Here is a 25801-nt window from a genome sequence, read left to right on the forward strand (position 1 = left end):
ACTGAAAAAAATGAAACTATTGTAGCGAAAACACTAGTGTGACACAACGATAACTACTAGCTAGTAAGTGTCAACTAGTAAACAAATTACTGAAGCAAAAACACTAATGTCCACACAAACAAACAATCAATCAAATTCAAATTAACGGACTTCTTAATCTAAAGGATTAGGTTGTAAAACTCACTTTTAGACAACTTCCAAAAGAAAGCTATAAGACCTACACAAACAAACAATCAATCAAATCAAATTTATAGGCAACTTCTAAGAGAGTCATAAGACTTGTAAACCAAATTCAAAATTAATGGCCAGCCTTACTTAGAGCTTAGTTATAAGACCCATTTTACGGGCTACTTTCAATGAAAGCAATAAGTCCCGGCCCAAATTCAAACACCCGGGCTATTTTCAATGAAATTCGTAAGTCCCAACCCAAATTCAAACACCCGGGCTATTTTCAATGAAAGCCGTAAGTTCTGACCCAAATTCAAACATTTGGGCGACTTTCAAGGGAAACCGTAAGATCCGCTTCAATTCAATCTTATGGGTAACTTCTAAATGAATTCATAAACCTCAAATCAAACCAACTTCTTGGTATTCTAATAGATGTAAACCCCAAAACCCAAATAAAATTAAAACTCATATCTAACTATCTCAGTCTACTCGGGATCCCTGAGAGGAGGCAACTCATGGCTGCTAAGCAGATTTTTTAGACACTACGGTTAATAATTGTTAGTGTTGGTACCTACGGTATAACTTGGATGATGGAACCGTGAGATCTTGATCGGGTTTACCTCAATTTTTCTCATAATTGAGATTATAATATCTAAAAATTATTCATCATTAATCGAGAGTTCTCTCATACGTGTTAAGAGGAGCAATTAACTATGAGTGCTTGCGTTCATAGGAAGTAAGAACCTCAAATCTAATTAAACCCTGATACTACCTTCAGGAGAAATCTGATTAAATACAATCTGATCCAAGGAAAATGGAATTCTACAACTGCAAAGTGAGATTCATGCATTCGTGCCATTTTTCTTGAGCCAATAATATATTTTTATATATCAATTTGCTCAATTTGACAAGTAAAATGTAATTAATAAAAAATTAATTCTTTTATAACAGTTGGCATCTTGGATATAATTTGGCATAAAAAATTATGCACAAATTTGGAGTATTATAATTATTTTCTTCTTTATTATTTGTAGTTAAATTTGTCGGGTCTAGCACGGGACCACATATCAGGACAATATTCTGCTACATTACAGAGTAGGCCTAAATCTTATTACAGTTTATATAGGTACGCATGATTTCTGTCTTATAAAGTTCGTCTTTAATTAACGTAATATTTCAGAAAAGTTAATATAGATAACTTGTACCTTCCAGAATATGGTTAAACTTCCAAAAAATTGGAAATTTTCTGCTTATAATTTTATTATGTTTGTCAGACCTCAGACTTTCGGCCGTTATGCTAGTCAAAGTACATTTGGTGCTCAGGAAAGTTATTGCAAAACCAGATTAGACAGTCAATATAACATGAGAAATTCCTCTCCAACTGAGAAAGCTTCTATGATATCGTATCAAGATGTAGAACAAAAGGCTCATGGGCAGATTTCACCTGGTGCTACAACCATAAAATTGGGGGGAACAGAAGTTGAAGTAAGTTCAACATATCCGGAGCTTGCAAATATGCACGGTAGAACATCAGAAATTTGCAGCCAACATGATAATATAGATGCTGGCAAGAATAGCGAAGAGGTTCATATTTTGCATGAATCTTGTTCTGACCACAAGGTTTCTCGAGGATGTGCTGATTTGGCAAATGAAATAAAACAGACTTCTACATCAAACATGGATAATTCAACTGCAGCACCCATACACAACAGTGTAAGCCATAGCTTTCAGATGGACAGAAACACTAATGGTAATCCTCCACCTTTTTGTAGCTATAAAGAAGATTTCTCTACCGTGGATTCTAGTAAGGTAGATACTTTATCTGAAGAGAAATCTTGCACTTCTTGTGCAATTCTAGAAGCGCACATGGTAGAGAACAAAGAGAATTCCATAACTGGTTCAGCAGTTACAGAGAAGGCTGGCTCTATTATTACCTGCCATTATTCTGGTGAAGACAATAAGCTGGATGTATACAATTTTGATGGCTCACATGTGAGTGATAGAATGAGTATTATATCTTGTATTGAGGATGATAAAATAATGGGCAATATGGATTCTTGTGGGCATTGTAAAAAGGTTTCCTCAGACAAGATCCTTGAAGAAATACCTGTTCTTTTTGGTAATTTAAGTGAAGATGCAACCTCAACTAAAAACAGCCAGTCTTCTAAGCTGCCTGGTTTAGAGGAAAATGAAGTCAGCCAGTCTCCTGAGCTGTTTGGCATGGAGGAGAATGCAGATTCCAATTTTTTTAAGGAGCTTCTCGGTGTGGAAGATGATAATCAAACTTTGAAAGATGTTAATTCATCAAATGCAGAGCTTCAGGAAAATTCATCCTTTCCTCTAGCTAGTGCTGTTTCTAATGTAGAGAGGCGATTTTATAACCCTTACTGGTGGAGCCCAATGGAAATGGAGATTGCATCAGGAAAGGAAAAATGCACAATTGTTGAACATCCTTGGAAGCTAAGGAGCGTTTACACAGATGTTGAGGTTGTAGCTACATAACTTCTTTGTCTTTGATACATTATCAATACAAAATTATGTTTTATAATAGTTATGCATATATTTTAGATATTAAATAAGATCAGGTTTTGTAAACAAGTCATCAATTGATGCCTACTTCGTAGGTACAAAATAATAATGGTTTGGTGTAAACTCATCTGTTTTACAACATTTCATATAATGTCAGTACTGTATTATCCTGCCTCACTTTTAATGAAAGTTATACTTGTATTCAGTTCATAAATAGCAAATTTCATTGTTAGAGGGCTAGTTGTAGAACATAAAATGATGAAACCATTGCCAAATTGTTGAGAAGTTTTCTTGGTGGACCAATCCCCATGTTTAATTTCAATAAGTACGTCCAAAGAGTTGAAGCAGGTTATAACAAATTGATAAAGCTGTCATTGACCAAAGAAATGAGCTCCCTTGATTTCCTAAACGAGTGGTCCGGATGACAAGCATCCTAATGGCTTTGACTGTATCACGGCACTAATAACGCCCATTATTCCTAGGTCCTGAAGAACCTAATCTGTAAACTCTACAAAGATTTCAGGCATGATTCTTTCCATTGAGGCGGCGTCTTTCCACCGTTGTGGACTTGTTTCATTTAGAAGAAATAGTGTGGTTAACCTATTGATGTTGAAAGTCCATCAAGCTTCTAGACGACCTTGCTTTCTCTCAGTTCTATTTCACTGAGTTATTTTTTGTTTTATATAATATTAGCATTCCCTTACGTTATTATGCTGATTGATGGAATTTGCTATTCTGGATGCTTGCTATTTCAGGTTCAGAATATTTTTCTAAACTGAAATCTTGTTTTGCATTGATCCTTGATTGAGATGGGGTTATTGACAGCCCTTCACCTAACCTTGGATGCTAACGGGGATATAGCTTAGTGGTAGATTCATTGGCCAAATAATGCCAAACAATGGATCATTAGGCAGGCCTTTTGGGCTGTGGACTCAGATTGATATGACCAATCAAAATTTGGCGTCCTTAAAGGCTCGATTAAGGTAACGATAATGATTAAGTCATTAAAATAGATGCATGCTTTAGATATCTCAATTCTATTGTTTAAAGCGATGTTGAAATAGATAGGGATGTTATTAGTAGAATTAAGTTGGATGGTTGAAGTAGAGGAATGCATCGGGCTTGTTGTGTGATTGAAAAGTACCCCTCAAACTTAAGGGAAATTTTATGTGATGGTGGTGAGACCTACAATGCTTTATAGTGCAAAATGTTGGCTATTAAAATAGAAGATAAAATTAAGTTAAGTGTTTTAGAGGTGAGGCTCAGGTGGATGAGTGACTTTACACTTAGAGATAAAATATGTAATGAGTATATACTTGAAAAAGTTGGAGTAGCGCTAGTGGCAGATAAGATTATAGAGAGTTGCATTAGATGGTTTGGTCACATAAAATATTGATCTTCCAATGATGACCTTGGTAGGAGAGTAGATGTATTAAAATTGACTTATGTTAAGAAAGGTAGAGGTAGACCTAAAATATTTGGTTATAAAGTATTAAAAATGATCTTTTTTTATTAAATTTAAATGAGAATTTGACTCTTAATAAAACACAATGGAGAAAAATTATTCATTTAGTCGACCCCACAGTGGGATAAAGGCTTGTTGTTATTGTAAGGTTAGTGATAATGATAAATATGAATAGGGTATGTTGTTTAATAGGAGATTAAGAGATACTGGGAACAAGTAGATTAGATAAAACTAGAAGGTATACTTTATGTGGATGATGGCTTGCTTTACTTTTTTTCCCTCTTCTACTTCCTCTGTCACGACCCGACCTGGTAAACTCGCAGAGGAGGGAACGAAAGTCAGGCGATAAAAGCTAAAACATTCACATAACATAACCAAAGTGTCTCCAATGCCTATAGAAAGAGCCACTAAGTAAAAAAAAATTTATTTCTTTTCCTCTATCATTCAAAATATCAACATAAACATAAAAGTTTAATTCATAATGGATATTCATAAATCTTCCTATTACAAGTCATCCAGAATCCATCTAATACAAAATGTCAAAAAAACCAAAAAAGTATCTGTCATTGTCGTCTCCCTACAACGGTATGTATAGGGTGGTCTATCCGTCATTATCACTTATCAGGTTCTCCTGAAAAATATTTCATAAGTTTGGTGAGTCACAACTCAGTAGATAAAATAACATTCAATTAAATTTAGAGGCAAGAAAAAGAGTACAACATGCATATACTTCTAAGTAAAGAAACATTCAACATGCCATAATACATCATCTATAATAAAAAATGCCTCTAATTCAATCTTTATGTTATATTTCTTTGAATAAGCTTGCAATCGTTTTTCATTAAACATTCATGATTTATTTGATGCCTCTTATATACCTATAACATAATGACATGATATCATAATAACATAATATTAATCATCCGTCGTGATAGTATCATTTGTTTTCTACTGATTAGGTATACTTTTAATTGGTCATTCCTTTACCATTTGGTTTTAAAGAACCTCTTTATAATTTGGCTCAAAAAAGCTCCTTTACCATTGGCTCAAAAGAGCCCTTTTAGCATTGATACTGTGCATTAAACATGCACATGCAAACATCCTTTATTTATTCATAAAAGAGATTTTAACATGTCATTCATGTGTACGGTCTAATGTTCTCATATGTGGTTACACAATTGCATAATTCATAAGAAAAGAGATATTATCACATATATACTACATGTAAAAGAAGACATATGTATTACATATAAAAGAGACATAAGCTTTACACTTTCTGTCATCATTACATGATAGATTTGTATTTGTATCAAGTGTTCAAAAGCATTCATATAAGAATATGGTAAGCCACATATGAAAGTACAAGTTGCATTTAAAAGAAATAACTTTCTACATGATTGTATTTAAAGAATTTTTCAAATTTAAAAGAATTTCATTTTGCCTACCTCACGACGGTGTGATTTGTCGAATGTCCTAACGAATTTGTCCATTTACATGATCAATATCTAAAAGAAACATAAAATAATGTGTAAATATCACTTGTTTCCACATAAACTTCTCAAAACCCTAAACTATGAAAATAAAGACCCTACCCATACGATATTCTTACTTTTCCTAATTGAACCCTTTCCCAATCCAAGATTAATCTCATTCCTAATTTCTCTAAATTTTGGATTGCATCATGATCTTAACTTTTTGGGAATCTTCTTCATGTCCATTACATAATGCATGCTTAAAGAACCTCCCATACACTTTATACTTAAAGAAAATACTATAAATTTTTGGATTAAACCAAATTTAAATTACAATTAAATAACATTTTGTATAAAAACTCTAAATTTCACCTCTAAAACTCTTTCCTAAGTTCAATTAGAACAATAATGCTTAAGGGTTTCATGATTAGGAAAAACCATAATTTCTAAAACTTGTATCATAAAATTAAATTAACTTCCTATAAAAGTTTTTTAATGCCATTAGGAAGCATTTTACAAAGTCATTTTGAAAGGAAAAGAAATTCGAAGAAAATCCTAATTTTTGAAATCTAAATTTTTTAGGAAAACATCTCATTTTTATACATAAAGCCACCTCCTAAATCTTCTCTATCATATTCTTAATGAGATTTGAAGTTTTCATCAAACCTTAGATTTTTCCCTTAAAGAAAACTTTACAAAAGAATGAGAAATCTCTTAAATACAACTTACCTTAACCTTCTCTTAGTATTCCCTATAATTTTCTCCATGATTGGCCGCTGAAATCCGCCCCTTGGGTCGTCATTCGCCTCTCCCGTCGCCTCCCTCTCCTTTCGTTAGGCCAACTGAGGAAACAATAAATGGGACCGAAATATTTCTGTCCCATAGGAATTTAGGGGACTTTGAGGAAGAATTACACATGTGCCCTCCTACTTAACTTTTCCCTAAAGTTTCATGAGGGGTAGAATGGGCAAAATGGGTTAAAGTTACTTAAACGAACTTTGACGATTTTTAATTTTAAAATCGTGCAGAATTAGGTATATATTCTATATACCATTTCGATCGAAATTTTGCGTAGAATTTTATAAAATTTATTATGTCGAATTCCGACGACTTTGAAATTTTGCCTAACTTTGTCGTGGCGCATCAAAATGCGTGCAACTTAGATGATCGATATTTTTCAGGTTTTACATCCCCTTCATTCCTCTAGCTCTTTTCTTCTTTTTTTCTCCTTAATATTAATTCATATCCTCCTTATATTTCATGGGTAGGGAGAAATTAAGTGATCGAGATAGAAAGAGAAATCAAAGGAGCCTATCATGGATGCTAGAAAGAGAGTATGGTCGACATATTAGCTTTATTCCAAATTTTCATGAAAGATATTAAATACATTGATTTTACTTATAGACTCAAAGTAGTTCAATGAAATTTAAAATATAGCTAATTAAAAAAATAAATCAAAACTTATTTTTATGCATGATTTGTTAGCATCACTTAATTATACAACAACAACATCAAGCCTTTATCCCAATACGTGGGGTCGGCTAAACTTATTCAACAGCATCACTTAATTATATGCATTAAAAATGGAAACTTTCATGCGTTCTAGCATGAAAAGAGGGAATCTCCTCATTGCAAGATAATCACCTACTTTTCCTCAAATTTATCCTTTATTTCTAACCACTCTAACATAATATTGCTAAAAGATTCCTTGGATAATGGGTTGACACCTACCTTTAAAATAATAGAAAATATTATTATTATTTTATTAAGAGTCAACCATAAGGAGAATAGCGAGAAAAGGTAGTGAATTCCTTTGTGTACCTCTTTTGTCTTATTGGGTTGATTTCACACCACTTAAGCAACTTATTTAATGTTTGCATCATCATAGTTGTTTAAATCAATATATCCTCAATTTATTCTTGTTGCATGCTTCTGGATTAATCTTTTTTTATTTTTTACTTGGTCTTATGTGCTCTTGTGATGACTGTTAATTACTCCATTATACTCTTAGGATTGCTTTATTTTTCAAATTCTAGATGCATCAACATTTTAATTTTCAAGAAACATGGGATGAAAAATGTACACGTGTAATGTATGAGGATAGTGCGTGGGTCAAATAATAAATCTAAGTTTGTGCCCGATCATTTTATGTGAGTAGATAAGAGTTGACTCAGCTCGAACTATCAAACAAATATGCGGTCATGATGTCAACCGAGATATTTATTTTAATATGTTCAGATTGGGCTTTCAAGGCCAATAACTAGTAAATTCACTAAATAAAGGTATAAAGCTTACAATAAGCCTGATTCTATGTTGGTAAGCAAATAGAGTTGACAGAGTTCATTCAATAAAATACAATTGCCCGTGAATACTCCGATGATGGCCATATTGAATGTTTATCTCAACCAGATGGGATAACAAACACTTAAAAATGCCTCCTAAAAGCCCACAAAATTCAAAACCCCAAGAAAATATCAAAACCTGATATATTTAAAATTGAAATAAGTCATCAGCTGCTTAAAGCATAATCCATGCATCCTCTACAACAATTTATCGAGGTGGACAAGTTTGAAAATACACTTCAGCTCACAAAGAACTAGTGTCTGGTCAAGAATTTTATTATGATCATTCTCAAATAATCTCTTGCCAGTAAGGATGTAACATTGGTCCTCTAATCAGCGGTTTGGCTAGATGGTGGCCAACGATTACGATCGCGACCCTTTACGGTTACGGTCATAGCCCACATACTCCCCAATGACTTTAAATTCTTGAGATATGAATCAATATGATATAATCAATAGGGCACAAAGCCCTCTGTTAGTTATGGCCGGTTCAAATTTATCCCTTTAAATAAATACTCATCCGAGGTCTACAATGTACCCTTAGACGAAACAACTCATGGCTGCCGATAAGGAACTTTTTGTTAGGTTGGGTTAACTACCTCCTCTGACTAAGTAGCCAAGTACCACGATGGCCTAGGATGACAAAACCATGGGATCTTGATTGGGCTCATCATCATTTCCTCACCATCTGCTTTAAGTGCAATGTGGTGAATTTCTAATTTTAAATATTAAACTTTCAAATTGAACCCATGCTACTACCATACGCTAGATACTTTGTATTTGTTTGACGACTAGACTTAATCTAAAGTTCTCTCTTCTTATTGGGAGAGGTAATTAATTATAGGGTCTTGCCCTTATAGGAAACCTGAACTCAGATCTAAAGTCCTCATAAAATGAGGGTGAAATCTCTGGGTAGTGCCTTATTCACAATCCAATCTGCCTTCTGAAAGAGAAGGTGCAGTTTTTCTCTTGGCCTTGGGGGTCTATTTATAGTCTTTTTTGGGAGAAGGGGGAAGTTTCTAGAGTTCTCTGGAATTTTCAAAAATTTTGATTTTTTTTGAATTTTTCTCGAATTTTCTGGAATTTTTTAGGAATTTTTCTGAATTTTTCGACTCATGTGGGCCCCACGGAAATTAAAAAAAAATGAAAATTCGGCTTAACCACGCAGTCCAGCGTGGAACGCGCCATTTCGCGCGTGCCGCCGCCGTCGGCGCGCGGCGGCTAACAGCTGGCCGATTTGGCTGCCTAACTTTGTTCGGGCCCGATTTTCGGCCCGGACGGTCCGAATCTGACTTTTTTTGGTTCCCGGACACGTTTTTCGACGTTCTGAACTCAATTTTGACACTTTTGGAGCTCAACGGGGCCTCTACAATCAAGTTTGAGCAAGCATTTAATTTTTGGAACACAATTTTTTGTGGTTCGGCTAATGCAAATTGTCGATGCATCTATTTTTTGACTCTTGGAGCTTCAACGTCCGAAAGTAGGGGGGCAACTGATACGTCATCATAAAATTATCTTGATCGGGCACGAATTTCAAGGCAAAACCAACCTGGAAACTTCAAAAAATAAATTCGGAAGCATTTGAACTCTGTTTTCAGCGAACTTATAGTCAAACTGAGCTTCTTGGAAATATGAACCCAACGACATCAAATTTAACTCAATCCAAGCCCAAATAAGCACAAATCAAGCGCCTGAAGTGCTGTTGGGAAGCTCGTACTACAATTTGAGTTACCAAATGGTCTCCGATTTTAACGAGCTTATAGTCGAATTGAGCGGCTCGACGGGACGAATCCAACGAGCCCAAGATCGCCGAATTCCGACATCACTAAAGCCTTCAAATATCCAACGAATGGTGCATGATCTAAGGATTCAATATCAGTCGTCCATTCAACCACTCCATATTTGCCCCTGATCTCATGCCTATTTACGAGCTATGCCACTCCAAAAAAACTATAAATAGAGCCCTCATTATTCACAAGAGGGGACTCAAGCAAAGAGAAGAGAAGAAGAAGAGACCAAAAAGAGGAGAAGAAAGAAGATTAGGAGGGAAAAAACTCCTCGACCACCGCCGAAGTTCTGCCCGAACTTCAAATGACGCCAGAATTCTACCCGACTTCCACGAGATGCCAGAATTCTACACAACTTCCACGGGATGCTGAAATTCTTCCCAATTAACGACAGAGTTCCCCCCGGACGTCGAAACTCTGCCCAAGTGATACCAGAGTTCTTTCCGCTGCCTGAATACGCCGGAATTCTACCGGATATTCTGGAGACGCCGGAATTCTGCATAACTTTGTAACTGAATTTCAATTCAGAAGAAACTTTTTGTAATCTGATCATGCTAACTTGTGGGACGAATCAGCCTTTGTACTTCAAACAAACACTAGTGGAATTACTTCAATTGGGCGCAGCCCCATGGTTTTTCCCCTTTTTAGAGTTTTCCACGTAAAAATCCTGGTGTTTATTTTCCTTTCTTGTTTGTGTGTTGAATATTCGTACAATGCTAAGACGAAAGTATTTTAACTCTATCGCTGCGTATATTCTAGCCCGCATTCCCGCAACATTATTATTATTATTATTATTATTATTATTATTATTATTATTATTATATTATTATTATTATTATGCATTAAGATAATTTCAATACAGTTATACTGGCTGTTATGATTATATTATTTGTTCTGCTATCCGTTTGTTTAGTCTGTTTATTTTCTTCTCTCAGGATTATGCTGGGACAAAAGACTCAAGCAGAGAGCCTCAAGTAACTAGTTACAATCAGCAATTTATGGGCACAGTTGACTACATATGGTTTGTCGTCTAACTTTTATACTTCTTCTGTCAGTAGAAATCGTCTAAATAAAGCTTAAAAAAAATGAAGCGAGATTCCTTGTTTTGGGGACAGTTACATTGGTAAGAATATAATGAACTACTTTCAAAACCCAGTTCAGATATTTGCAATGACGAATAAGTTCCTGAACTCAGTTGAGATGTCTGATTTGATGCTAATTTGCAGATATTTTTTTATATAGAATTGAAATTTTACCAGTTAATAAGACCTCATAATTGTATTCTGACCTTTCAAAATTTAATTTAAGATTTATCTTTATTATCTTAAATTAATTAAAAAAAGCTACTATCAAGTTATAGACTTTATGTGGCCATTAATATTCTTTTCTTAGAAATTAGATGATGACATGCAATTTATTGGCTATTAATTCTGTTTGATTTCATTCATCAATCTCTTTTGGTTAAATTGTCTATCATGACATTAGGAGCATCATTGTAGTCTACCTTATCCTAGCTAACTAGGAGAAGAAATTCATTTTGCACCATATACCTTATGCAACTGAGAATTTTTATTAGTTATATTATCAATTTGGGATAAGGATGAGCGGTGGTTATCGTGAAGTTACCAGTGTAGGTGAAGTCAATTTTCTTTAGTTGTGTAATTTTATATGCAAATATACACCACTAGAAATATATCATGTGTTGATGTTGGGATCTGACCAGGTAATCACGTTATCACAATACCATTTCTGCACATAGTTATTTGTACCCTAACCTAATTTTTGATAAATGATTTTGCACATTTTTCTTATTTATTCTATTACCCTTATCCCCATTAAGTGAGATAATGGTATTGATGATGTTATTATTATTTTCAATAAAATAAAATATCAAAAGTCACATTATTATTCACATATGACCAATTTAGTCCCAAAATATCACGTTTCTCCAATTTTGTCCCTCCACTATAAAGAATTGATCTAAATGGTCCATCATATAGAAATTATGATGCAAAACTAATTTCAATTTAGCCAATCAACTATACAAAATTGATCCCAATTTATTCTTTGAGGGAATATTTTGGATCAATTTTGTATAGCCAAGAAACTAAATTAAAAAAATGTGATAAACTGGGAGTAAATTTTCTGCCTAAGAATAGTTTGAGGACTATTTTGAAATTTAATCTTTTTTTACAATATAAGCTGCTGATTATTTGGATTCGTTCTTTTCTTGTGTCATTAATTTCTGTAAGTGGGATAGATTAGTTAAATGGACAATTTTTGTAATGCTTTTTTGTATTATTCATCTCACTGCAAAGAACCCTAAAAGTTGCTTGCTTGGAAAACTGTAATTGCAATGAATAGTATGCTTCTTGCTTTCTCGTGCTACAACGAGATTTTAAGTTTTTAAACAACTGCAAGGTAGAGGATGCTGGGGCTGTGCCAAATTTGAAAGAACCATAAAGTTAATGGATGCATGTTGAGGTTCAAGAATAGTATACAGAATTGAAATGATGATATTGAAGTGATAGAATCCAGTGCCTATAGTGAAGAAGATAATCACCTACTTAATCGATTGAAACCTCTAAATTCTTTTTTGGAGGGGCCTATAAGATTCTTATTCTTATAACTTATGGGCTTGTAAAGATGATTAGATATGAAGATAGTTTCCACAATAAGAAGGAATACCAACAAGCTGAATTCCCCGCCCAAATATTTAAGGTACCCAACATGCAGGAGTATGCACACACAAATGACAAACAAGGCACGCATCAAGAATATTATAGCTTTTTTTTAAAATTATTCTCATATTTTTGGATTATTTTCAATTATTTTATTTCATTTTAAATATTTGATTTTAGAATTATCTTATTTTTAAATTAGATGATTAGATTCATCTATTTTTAGGACTTTAGCGAACTTAGATTTTGATTGGTTTGATTTTCTTATGTAACTTTATTTCTATAAATTGGGATTTCAATGCTTTTTATTAGATGTTCTTATTATTATTTGAATTTAAAGCTATTCCGTTTATTCCACCAAACTTTTCTCTCCTCAGCTGCATTTTCATCTCCTGTTGACAAAAAGAATCATCCCCCTATGTTCCTCTCTAAGGCATGAAAGCTTAAACAACCATGTTGATTTACTGGTGATCATGCTTATATATATATATATATATATATATTCCCCTAGAATTGTTATAGCCCATAATTATTTTGCTATTGTATGCTTTATAGAAGAATGGCAATATGCTCTCTCGATAGGAAAAAAAAATGCCTTTTGTGTGAGCATCTTGCGGGAATGAGTATGATGAACACATAAGGTAATAATAAAGAGATTAAATACTAAAAGAAGATATAAAGATTTTTTTTTTGTTAAAATAATTTATTATGTCCATAGGAGAGGAGATGATTCGATTCACTAACAAAAAGTGCACAGGTGTACAAATAAAAAGGGAACAAGAAAATGTTCTTTTCCAACTCAAGTACACCCAATCTCACCAAAAAAAGAGAGACCCTCAATTCTCTCAAGCCAAACAAATCAGAGAATCTTACAAGATAGATGAGCGAGGATACATGCAAAAGAATTAAATTATAGTAGACACGTTCACTTGAATGCTCCTCAGAACAACAGCTACTCACTTCCTGACACCTTTATAATTGCACCACACCACTTTAATTGTATCAAACTAATTCAACATGGTCACAAATAAACAAGGCAAAAAAAATTCTTCTCTTTTAATTTTATTTTTTTTCTCTCGTCTCTCTTTTTTCTACTATTGTAAATTTCTCCAGCAGCCATGCATTTGAATTTCCTCTACATAATCGCAAATATCTGAGTTTCTCTCCCTCTAATTTCCATGCCGTTTTTTGCTTCGCAAAATAGAAGGAATTTTTCTTGGCTTGCTCACAAGCATGGCTCCTTTCCTTCTTCTATTTACTTGTGTTTAAGTAGAAATTTAAATCTAAATCAGACTCAAATTTTGAATTAATATTAATCCAAAATAGTTTTACTTTAATAATAAACTTATGAATAATTTCCTATCCATGAAAATAGTTCAGATAAATTTATTTTGTGCTTATCCTAGTATAATTATGTAGGCTCTTCGTTATTTGTGATCCCGTGTTATTGTTATCCATCTCTGACATGATTCAAAGCATTTGAAACACTCTTGATGGAAATTTCAGGTGTTCTGAAGAACTTCAGACTGTTAAAGTGCTTGACACAATTCCGAGGCATGTCTTGCAGAGGACTCCTGGATTTCCAACACAGGTTGCATTCTCCTTCTCCATTTCTCTAAAATGGGTTTTACATAGATTGTTATCAAAATATTAAGTTTTACATATTTAACACATAAACTTCATTGTTTACATACATATCACTTAACATCTAAATAAAATAAAAAATAACACTTCCCCTTGCCATTTCATATTGGCACTGCTCGATCATGCTACCATTAACCCTTCGCCGCCGGTACCGACACTCTTCACATGCAGCCAGCCATTGCCCTTCACTTGCTCCTATTTGCCGCCAGTCTCATCACCCTTTGCACATCGCTAGTCCCTTGAATCTCCAATTGTGAATTTTTCTTCTTTATTCACACCTCGCAGCCATTGCCTCTGTCATAATCATTCCTCCAGCTGCTGCTGCTGCCCAATTCAACAAGCCACCATTTAGAGAGCTTGGCCAGCAAAGGCAGTCCATCTCTTTCCCCTTTGTGTCTATCAAGTGTTTAGTGAGAACCATTAATAGAGTGTTAGATCATATAATAGTGTGAAGTTTAGATATTAAATATGTTAAACCTAGTTTTTTGGATTGCTATGTATGTAAATCATCCTTTTCTAAAATATTGGTGAAATTCTAGGAATTATATCAGAAAAATTATTGGTAATGCTTGCTATTAAAATTGCATTTCTAATTCTTTACTCTTGCAGAAATGGGGAAGTGACCATATTGCATTGGCCTGTGAATTGGCATTTTCCAAAGGTTCTCAAAACAAATAGGCTCAACTTTCAAACTTGTTTTACAGTATATCTACAATGTAATTTTCCATGCGAATGTTTTATTTTTCTTTGGCCGTGTTGTAGCGAAATTATTAGGGTTCTATGCACATAACATTATGTTGTTAAAACAGTTTTCCTTATAAAGTGAAACCTATAGTTCTGTATATCATGATTTTACTTCTTTTATCTTTAGCATAATGCAACTGGAAATCAATCCATGATTTCCTATGGGTTGAAATGATATTTAAGATAGAATGCTAACCTGCAGAGGATTGCTTTTAGAAAGATTTGTGTTATTTAAGCGTTTTCTTTCTCTTGATTGATCAGAAATCTGATGAAAAATTCCAGGAGAAAGGGTTCCTAATATGAAGATAGCTTCTTGTGATAAATTTGATTTTTGTGGAAGAAATAAAGAGAAATTCAAACTTCACATGTGTGTTTCTTCCTTGATTTGACAATTATGGATAAGGGATTTATGGAGTGGCCATGAACAGATTAACTTTATATTAAATATTAATACAACTTTCATGTGGCCTCAGGCAATAAATAATGGCAAGGTCTTGGTCCTGGCTATTATCAGTTAAATCAAGTCCGGCTGTGCCCATGAGATTTCTCTATCAAATGAAAGGTAAACTTTTATTTTAGGCATTCAATGTTACATTGCATAATCATTGAAACCTAGGAATATGAACTCAATTGTATAGCCTAATATGTCATATTATTTCTCTCATTTTCTTGCTTGTTTGAAACCATAGCCCTAAATATCAAAGACATCTTCAAAAAGCTCATGTAATTTATGAATTTTCGATCTAATTTCAGAGTTTGAGTTAAGAAAGGCACTTGGTTCAGAAACTCAAAAGAAAAAAAGAAAAAATAAATAAAGATTGACTGAATTGTATGACTGTATCATACAAAATGAAAGGAATAACAGTTATTTCCATTTCTCTTTCAAATGGGTTAGGAAAGCTGGTTCACTGTCTTTAATCTAAGTTCTCCATTTTATCTGACAACAACTAAAATTCTTTTTTAATGTAGTATATTTGTTGAAAAGGGTCATTTGGATATTCTTCCTGGGCATAATGGAGAAAAATAATTAATGTAGTTGATCCCATGTAATGGGATAAATGCTTGTTGTTGTTGTTGATCATTTATATCAATACTAGTTGGCTTAGTAAGTAGTTTGACAGTCTTGAATAGGAACTTGCCAATCATTGACAATGCTCTTAATAAAACAGAGAAGTTATTTGGCTTAGTTGAGGCTTCACAAATTCTTCAGAAGTCATCTTTGATATAGGTTCTTGGAGCTTATTAATTTTACCAAAAAGGTTAGAGGACTAGTGTTGCTATTGGGCTCATTGCACCACTTATCACCATGGTTCCATTGGATTTTTTAACTTTAATAATGGCTGGCGACTCGATCATATTTAGACTTGTTGAGTCTATAACATCAGTAATATCTGACCATTGGGCTTGTTGCGGGCTTGAATATACATGGCGATAGAGTTTTAACTATACGTCTTAGCTTTGCACGGATATCTAGCACACACACAGAGAACACAAGATTTTTTACGTATAAAACCCTTGAAAAGGGGAAAAACCACGGGGCCTAGCCCAGTTGAAAATATTTCCACTAGACTTTGAGTCAGTTACAAAGGAACTGAATCCCCTCTAAGGGCGATCAGATTTACAATTAGTAACTGTTCGATAGGAATCAGGTGTTAGACCCGGTGTCACTTGGAAGTTCGGGTGTTGATAGTCTGATCTTGAGTAGAACGTAGGGCCTTTAGCAGAACGTCGGGCCTTAAGCAGGATGTCGGGTCTTCAGCAGGACGTCGGGTCTGAACGTTGGGCCTTGAGGCGGTGGTCCGGCGAGGTTCCTGCGGTGGTTCGGCGATGTTCGGGCGGTGGTCCGGCGATGTTCCGGCGGCGGTCGAGTAGGAGCTTCTTCCTGCTCTTCTCTTCTTCTCTTCTTGCTTGGATCCCCTCTTGTGAAGAATGAGGGCTCTATTTATAGATTTTCTGGAGTGGTATAGCTCGTAAATAGGCGTGAGATCAGGGGCGAATAGGGAGTGGTTGAATGGACGGTTGATATCGAATCCTACGATCGTGCACCGTTCGTTGGACATTTGAAGGTCTTAGAGATGTCGGAATTCGGCGATCTTGGGCTCGTTGGATTCATCTCGTCGAGCCGTTCGATTCGAGTATAAGCTCGTTAAAATCGGAGATCGTTTGGTATCTCAAATTGCGGTTTGAACCTTCCAACAGCGCTTCGGGTCCATGATTCGGACCCATTTGGGCTCGGATTGGGTTGAACTTGGTGTAGTTGGGTTCGTATTTCCGAGACGCTTAGTTTGACTGTAAGCTCGCTGAAATTGGAGTTCGGGTGCTTCCGGATTTAATTTTTAAAGTTTCCAACTAGCTTTTGCCTCGAGATTCGTGCTTGATCAATATAATTTTTTGACGATGTATCAGGGCTTACAAAAACCTTTTTTTTTTTTTTTCTATGTTTGATTCAACTTGGTAGACCCTATGACCCTTAGAATTTTTCTTAACTTGGCTAACGATGAATCAAAGCGATTGATACTATTAGGCTTGCACCTTGCTTTTATGTCCTCCTAGGAGTTGGTTTGTGCTTCTCTTGGATTGTCGCCCTTTGGTTTACTTCTCATCAGTGTTTAGTACTTGTTTGATTTGAGAATAACTAGTATGAGACCATTTCTTTGTTCAAATGTACTATTTTTGCTTGATGAAGGAATTTGATTGCATCTCAGTTGCCACAAATGAAAATCACCCAGTTGGGCCATTTTGAAATACATATCAATGAATTAAAATGTGAATTCTAAATACATCAGCAAATTTCTTTGGATTTACTTTCATCCGATCAAATAATTAAATTTTTAAAACATTTATATTGTTTTAAAACTACACCTAAAATACTAAAACATCCCCTTTTTTAGAGTGAGAAACTCCCCTTTTTTTAGAGTGGAAAACCTCCTTTTTTTTCAAACTTTTCTCCTTCCGCTTTTTGGTGGAATCCTCAGTCATGGCGGCAAAGCCCATTTTCAGGCTGCCAAACTTCTGCTGTGATTGCTCCATCTGCTTCTCACGCAGAAGTTGGATCTAATAATTTTCGTCGAGGGATTATCATTCCTCAAAGAAGGCTCATTGGTGATAAAAGAGATCCGACTTCTGCCTGGCTTGTGTAGATAAAATTGTCTCTCTTGTGATTGGCAAGGGTAAATCGATTGATAATGTATCGATTATGAAAACCCCTCGTTCATCCATTGGATTTTCTCTTATGGAAAGATCTCCTGATTTTGAAGCTTCATCGTCATCGGGGATGAAGATTTACGTAAATGGGTTTGGAAATTTGAATGGCAAATCTGATAGTCCTATGGTTGACATTGATAATAAATCGTATAAGGAGAAGTTGTCTGGTAGGACTGATGCCATTAAGGCTTCAGGCGTTTGTCCAAATGTTCGTAAAGGAAATCTGGATACAAATTTTGCAGCAGGGGTAGATAATGATAAGGGAAGAATTGTTAATATTCCTCCTATTAAACCATGATCCAAACGGCCAAACATCAAGGTTAATTTTTCCAAAGGTGAATCATTTCTTTCAGAGGATGGAGTGGCTGTGAAACTATGTGAGGCAAATGAAGCTGCTAACAAGGATAAGCTACAGTTTTCTGTAATAGTTAAAGTATTTGGAAAAGATGTTCCGATTCAGATTATTGTTGATGAATTACATCGCCAATGATTGCAATTTGGTAAATTTCATCTTACAATTCTTGGATTAGGATGGGTACTATGTTCTTTTCATTCAGTAGAAGCTATGGAGGATGTATTATCAAAAGGACCTTGGTATGTAAATAGCTATATAGTAGGCATTGACAAGTGGACTCCTACCTTTTCACCTACATCTTTGAGGGACTTGTCATCTCCAATTTGGATAAAAAGGCCACATCTTTCTCTGTAATGATGGGATGAGATAAATGTGACAAGAATTGCATCCATAGTATGAACACCTTTATTGATTGATGATAATATGTTTCAATGGGGAAGGAGAGAATATGCTAGAGTTTGTGTTTGTGTCATGTTAGACAAACAGCTTCCTTTGGGTGTTTGGGTTGAAGGTTCGTCTGGATGATTTTTTCGAAGGCTTGAGTATGAAAAAATTTCTACAATTTTCTTTTAAATGTGGAAAAACTGGTCATTTGATAAATTATTGTAATTTAAAGGAGTCTGTTTCCACTATTGCAAGAGATTCTGATGCGATTAATACAAAGTCTAAAGGTGTGATTAGTAAAGAACCTCTTATGTTTGAAATGGAATATTTCTATTTTTCCAAAAAAGATGTAGTTGGGAGTTGAGCATATTTAGAGCTTTAGCATGGAAGACAATACTAAAGAGCAGGTTATCAATGTGTTAAGTGGGAGTTGTGATGATACTTCTAAAGTGGGAGAAGCTGGCAAAGATTTATCGATTTTGGGGAAAAATGTTGTTAATAAGCTGAATTTTTCTAATCAGAATGGTGTGTGTCAGCTTAGGGTAGTTTAGCTTCTTCAAAATTTAAACTTCAAAAGGAACTCAAATCCCTTGGCCCAGTAAATGTTCTCCCTCTTAATAGGAAGATGGAAGTGGTGAATAAGGAAAGGAGTGGGGGTTCTTCTCCCTTAATTTCTTAATGACCTCCATTGTGTTTTTGAACTTTAGAGGGGCTAAAAAAAGAAAAACCTCTCTGTATCTAAAGGAGTTTTTGAAAGATCATGATGTGTTTTTTGTGGTTCTTGTGGAAAAAAAATCATTTATTTATAGGTTGGAAGTCTATAGATTTATGAGTGTGGATTGGGATTTTTTTCTATTTCCTTCTGATGGTATATTATGGTTTTTTGGAGATCTAACTTGGCTTCTTTTTCTGTTATTGAGGCTATCTCTCAAGTTGTTATTGCAAAACATAATGTGGTAGATAAAGGAGTTTGGTTAACATCTATTATTTATTTATGGTAGTAAAGATATTTATAAAAGGACTTTATGGAATACCTTGGAATTGGCTTCTTCCAAAGATATTTCTTCGGTGGTTGGTGGGGACTTTAATTGTATTTTGTCTCAAGAAGATAAAAGGGGAGGGATTTTTTTTTTTTTTTTTCTCAAGGGCCTAAGGAGATGAAAATGTTCATGAATAACAATGATTATCATGAGATGGGTGTGTTGGGTCCTAAATTCACATGTTGTAACAATAAGTGTGTGGGTGCTTGTATTTTGGCAAGGTTGTATGGATGTTTATTAAACTCTATTGTCTTAAATGTAATACACCTTGTTGAGATAAGGCATCTACTTAAAGTGGCATCGGACCATTGTCTGATTGTTCTGAAGATCTTCAAGTCTGGATTTTATCAAAAAAGATTTTTTAAGGTATGAAGATGTATGGGCATCTTATCATGCCTCTTCAATAATTATTTCTAATTCTTGAGAAAAATCTTATAGAGGTGATTCGGTCCAAATCCTCAATAAGAAATTTAGAAGTACTTTGAGAGCCTTATTCTTTTAGAGTAAAGCTAAACTTCAAAATCTCATTGTTACCATGGATTCTCTTAAAAAAGAAATTTTAAATCTGCAATTGGAGGAGGCTGAAGGAAGTTTATCTGATGAGAACTTGTTGTTGCTAAGGTGGAAAATAAATGAATTGAATAGCACTCTTGTCGTTTGAATACTTGGTGGAGGCAAAGGGCAAAAGCTAAGTGGATGAAAGGAGATTCTAATACAAAGTTCTTACATTCTTTTTCTAGTGCTAGAAGGAATGGAAACTAGATTATGCGGACCAAATACAATAATAGAGTAATTGTAGAAGAGCATAATGTTATTGAAAATATTTTTTTTATTTCTTCAAAGATAAGTGGAGGGAGAGGAGTTGTATTCTTCAAGGCTGGCCATATCCTTTGAAGACTCTTGGAGATGATGATAAATTCATTTTGAAAAGGAATTCATTAAGGATGAACTTCAGTCGGTAGTTGATCATCTTGGGAGTAATATATCACTAGGCATTGATGGAATTACTTACTCTTTTATCAAATCTTATTGGAAAATTATCAGTGAAGATGTTTGGAAGGCCATTAATTAGTTTTTTTTTTTTTTCGTCAGGTAAGATGTCTCCTACTTTGAAAGGAACTCTTATTGTTCTCATTCTTAAGGTTAATAACCTTATGGTTCCTTCTAATTATCGTCCCATTAGTCTTTGCTTGTCTATTTACAAATTGGTGGCTAAAATATTGTTAAATATATTGGAAAGGGTTATTCATAAAATTATTTTTGAAGAACAAACTGCATTTGTTAAAGGTCGTTCTTTATCTGATCACATTTTGTTGGCTCAAGAGTTGTTTAATAAATTCATATTTTCTAAAGCTAAGAAAGTTTTATTTGCAATCAAAATTGATATGGAACAAGCATATGATAGCATGGGATGGTTGGTTTTAAAGCAAGTGCTTGAGTATTTTAGATTTCCTTCAAAAATTTCTGAACTTCTGTTGGAATGTGTGGTGGATCCAAGTTTTTTTATTTTGATTAATAGCAATACTTCTAATTGGATTAAAGTTATAAATGATTTTAGACGAGGATGTCCCTAATATCCATATCTATTCATACTTAGCTCACAGCTTTTATCTAATGCTTTTGTTCAAAAAGGTAGGGAGTTTGGAATCAAAATTGCTCCAAATGCCCCTAAGATTTCTCATTTACTATATGTGGATGATAATCTTATTTTTTTCTGAAGCTAATTTTAGGAGTGTGAATGAGGTGAAAGGTATTCTTAATAACTGTTGCAAGTGGTCGGGTCAAAATGTTAATATACAGAAATATGGTATGCTTTTCCATAAATCAATCAATATGAAGAAAAAGAAAGCTATTTCACACTTGTTGAAATTCAAGATAGTGAAGGAGATGACTTATCTTGGGGTGAAGATTGCCTTGAAGAGACTTGTTGCTTCAGATTTTCAAAATTTAATGGAGAAGGCTTTAAATAAATTGAATGTTTTGGGGAATAGATTTATTTCGTTAGAAGGGAGGATGGTTCTTGTTAAATCTGCTTTCCTTTCTCTTCGTATACTCTTATTGATGCATTTGTTAGTTCCTATGGGGATATTAAATGATTTTGATAGATTGTGCAGATTTTTTTATTTGGCATAAGCAAGATGGAAATCAAGGTCTTCATTATGTTGCTTGGGAGGTGTTATGCAAATAAAAAATAGGAGTGGTCATGGGCTACACTGTGGTTTTTAAAGTAGGTCTCCTTCGTGCAAAATTCGCTTGAAATTTCATTGGTAAACCAAACTCACTACTTAATCGTACCTTGATTGCAAAATATAGAAAAGATGTTTGGAATACTGAAATTAAGAGAAGTAGCCCGGCTACTTGGAGGATAATTGTTAATGGAGCTTTGTTTCTTCATCCAATTGTAAGGTGGAAAGTTTCAACTTGAGAGTTGATCAATATTCTAAAGGATGTATGGATTTTAGATAGGAGGATTTATAAATGGCCTACTTTTGTTGTTGATTTAGAAGAAGTGGGTTATGGTCTTAAAAATTTTATCGTAAATGGGTCATGGGAAGTGGCTAAGCTTGATTTTTTTTTTTTTTTTTTTTTTTTTTTTTTGGCAAACACTTAGTTGAACTAATTCAGCAAGTGCCGGTAGATTATGGATCTATGATGGATCACTTGGAACTTAAGGCGAAGGATTCTGGCAAAACTATTGCATCTTTGGTTCAGGAAGCTTTGGTTGAAGGATTTTATGAGGATATGTACTAGAGCTGGATTAAAAAGCTACGACTTAGATCCTTTCATTGCAAATTTTCCAAGAGTATGCTTTACTGTTGAAGACATGAGCCACATAGCAGCTAATTGTTCCAAACTTATTCATGTTATAAATGTTCTTAACAATTGGGGCTTCCAAGTGTCGATTTTTTCCTCCTTTGTGAATTGCACTGAAAATAGAATTTCATATACTAATCCTTTCATTGCAAATTTATATTGTACATCAGTTTTCTTTTCTTGGAAGAGTAGGAACAAATTAATTCATGGCGGAAAGGAGGATAGTTCGGATTTTATTGTTGTGAATATCACCTTTGCTTCGGCGTCATCTCTGTTGTATATACATTCAGAAAACTAGGGTGTTAATCAGCTATCTCAGCTGTTTTCTTCTTGGCACCCTCCACCTGAATTGTTAAAGATTAATATTGATGCTTCTCTTTTAAGTTCTAATAAAGCTTGAATTAGTGGAGTGTTCAGAGATCATAAAGGAAGGTTTTTTGCCTTTTTTTGGTTTTAGTTGTTTACAATGGGATGTAGCTCAGTTGGAGCTGATGGCAATTCGCTCTTTGAAGAAGGTTGTCCAAGGTTGGATGATGGAAGCAAAATGTATTGTTATTTAAGGGGACAATTTCAATATTATCAAATTACTACAAAGTTCGAATATTAGTAACAACTGGAAGGCTAATCACTTGCTAGAGGATATTTCTTTTCTAAAGGAGTTCAATCAAGTTGAATTCAATTTTACTAATATGAGTTGTAATAAGTTAGCTGATTTGTGTACTAACTATGTTATTTTTAGTGATTTATATGAGATGATATTAGTTGCGTTTATTTCCTCCTTTTTTTGTCTTTATTAAAAGAAGAATGGGAAGGTTTAGCCTTTCATTATTAGGTTATAATAAATTTTTTATTTTAATGCTACTGACATTTTATTTAAAAAAAAACTTCAAATCAAACAGCCACCAATTCTAAAACCTCAGAGTAACTTTACTCTCATAAACTAGTGAAAAGAATTTTTTAGTTTTGTTGGGTTCAACTTAGCTAATGGTTTATAAGCCCTATTAGATTTAAATATTATTCTAACAATATATAGTTTGTTAAGAACCATAACTTTAGCTTTAGCTTTAGCTTGGGCAAAACTAATTAAGGAGCTAAGTAAAACATATAGATTTTGTTACGCTGGACCTGACTTATTTTTTTAATTATCACTCTTTAATATAAGGCATTAGATGGCCTCTTTCAAAGTCAACAAGATAAAAGTCCCTCAGCTTTTTAGTATAAAATTTTTTAATTCTAACTTATTTTGTACTAAAAAGTTATTTTAGAAAAGAGTAAAAAGGTGTTCCAAATAAAATCTTAGTCCATACTTGATATGGATGCCACATCATCAATCATCCCTTCGTGTCACTGCATTGTCATCGAGTTGTCATGCATGTCACTGCCATGTCATCAATCCATTCTATGTATCATTGCCACATCATCATCTGTCATGCATGTTAATGCCACATCATCAATCCATCCTGCGTGTCACTGCCACATCATCAATATGTCATGCATGTCGCTGCCACATCATCGATCCATCCTGCGTATCGCTACCACGTCATTGCCCTGTCCTACGCGTTGCTTCCACGTTATTACCATAAAAAAAAAATCCTTGCCTCCATCAGGATTCGAACCCAAGACCTTGGGCAAGGATGCCAAAAGCTTTACCACTTATCAACCAAGGAAGAATTGATATAACTATCTCTATTTTTTAATTTAAATTATAACTTTTATGATATTTTTTGGCCCAAATTTGGGTCTAAAAAGGCCAAGCTGCACATTTTTTAAGTCTTTGGAACCGTTTTTCGATGTTTTGGATTCAATTTTGGCACTTCCAATGCCATCCGGAACCTCTACACTAAATTTTTCAAATCACCAAAGAAATACCACATAGGCTGCGACACATATTTTTGGACTTCTGGAGCTTCGACATCCAAAAATAGGAGGGCAAATAATACATCATAAAAAAATTATCTTGATCGGGCATGAATCTCAATGAAAAATCAAGTGGGAAACTTCTGAAATTAAAATTGAGGCCATCCAAGCTCCAATTTCAGCAAACTTACATTCAAACTAAACGTCTCAAGAATAAGAACCCAACGACACCAAATCCAACCTAATCCGAACTCAAATGGGTCCAAATCAAGGGTTAGAAGCTTTGTTGGAAGGTTTAAACCACAATTTGGATTACCAAATGGTTTCCAAATATAACATTCTTATAGTCGAATCGAGCGACTCGACGAGACAGATCCAACGAGCCAACATCACCAAATTCCAACATCACTAAGACATTCAAATGTCCATTAAATGGTCCATGATCAAGGGATTCAATATCGGTCGTCCATCCAACCACTCCCCATTTGCCCTTGATCTCCCATCTATTTACAGGTCATACCACTCCATAAATATATAAATAGACTTCTCCTTTCTCTTGAAAAGGGACCCAAGCAAGAAGAGAAGAAGAGAAAAGAAAGAAGAGAAGAAGAGAAGAGAATGAAAAGAAGGAAGAAGCTCCTCCTTGACCACCACGTGAGTTTCGTTGGACCGCTGTCTGACGTCCTTGCTCCGCCGGACCACCACCTGAGGCCTTCACCTTCGTCGAACCACCACCTGAGGCCATCACCTTTGCCAGACTATCACCTGAGGCTCTCACTTTCGCGGACCACCACTTGAGATCCTCGCCTTCGTCATACTACCACCTGAAGCCCTCACCTTCGCCAGACCATCACCTAAGGCCCTCACCTTCGTCGAACCACTGTCACGACCCGGCCCGGTTAGCTCGCAAGTGCGAGACAGGAACAGAGGTCGAACAGGATGGAAATAAACCTTCATAGCATATCATCAAAAGATCTAACAAAAACCAAGCATTTTCAACTATAGAATGAAAGAGCCACTAAAGTAAATCCAATTAAAATTTTCACTTTTCATTCATCTTTCAAAAGAAATATGTACATGGACATTTCTTCCAAAAGAAGAGATCCAAACAAATCTAACTCTCACAAAAAAAAATATACACATACAACCTTCTATCATCAAAATAACAAAACTCAAAAAAACTTGCTGCCCGTCGTCTCCCTATGACGGTAAGTACGCGGTGGTTGGTCTGCCAATATCTATTCGCAGGATCTCCTAAAAATTTCCCACAACATGGGTGAGTCATAACTCAATAGGCAAATGCTTTTTCAATTAA

The 25801-nt window shown here is 34.7% G+C and overlaps 1 protein-coding gene across 6 annotated transcripts in view; it reads left to right on the top strand.

Moving 5' to 3' along the window:
• The window catches only part of LOC110091856 (carbon catabolite repressor protein 4 homolog 6), a 32766-nt gene extending 17759 nt beyond the window's left edge, over nt 1-15007 (top strand). For 3 of the 6 annotated variants that reach the window (XM_028700622.1, XM_020816109.2, XM_028700621.1), the window contains 5 exons: nt 1203-1294; nt 1443-2655; nt 10699-10784; nt 13951-14035; nt 14698-15007. In XM_028700622.1, the coding sequence (XP_028556455.1) occupies nt 1203-1294; nt 1443-2655; nt 10699-10784; nt 13951-14035; nt 14698-14766 (1545 nt within the window). In that variant the 3' untranslated portion in view covers nt 14767-15007. The remainder of the gene's footprint in view (nt 1-1202; nt 1295-1442; nt 2656-10698; nt 10785-13950; nt 14036-14697) is intronic. The other 3 variants (XM_028700625.1, XM_028700623.1, XR_003702990.1) reach the window with 2 other exon arrangements.
• Nucleotides 15008-25801: the final 10794 nt, after the last annotated feature.

This window comes from Dendrobium catenatum, unplaced genomic scaffold, assembly GCF_001605985.2.
Source record: "Dendrobium catenatum unplaced genomic scaffold, ASM160598v2 fragScaff_scaffold_1557, whole genome shotgun sequence".
Taxonomy (NCBI): domain Eukaryota; kingdom Viridiplantae; phylum Streptophyta; class Magnoliopsida; order Asparagales; family Orchidaceae; genus Dendrobium; species Dendrobium catenatum.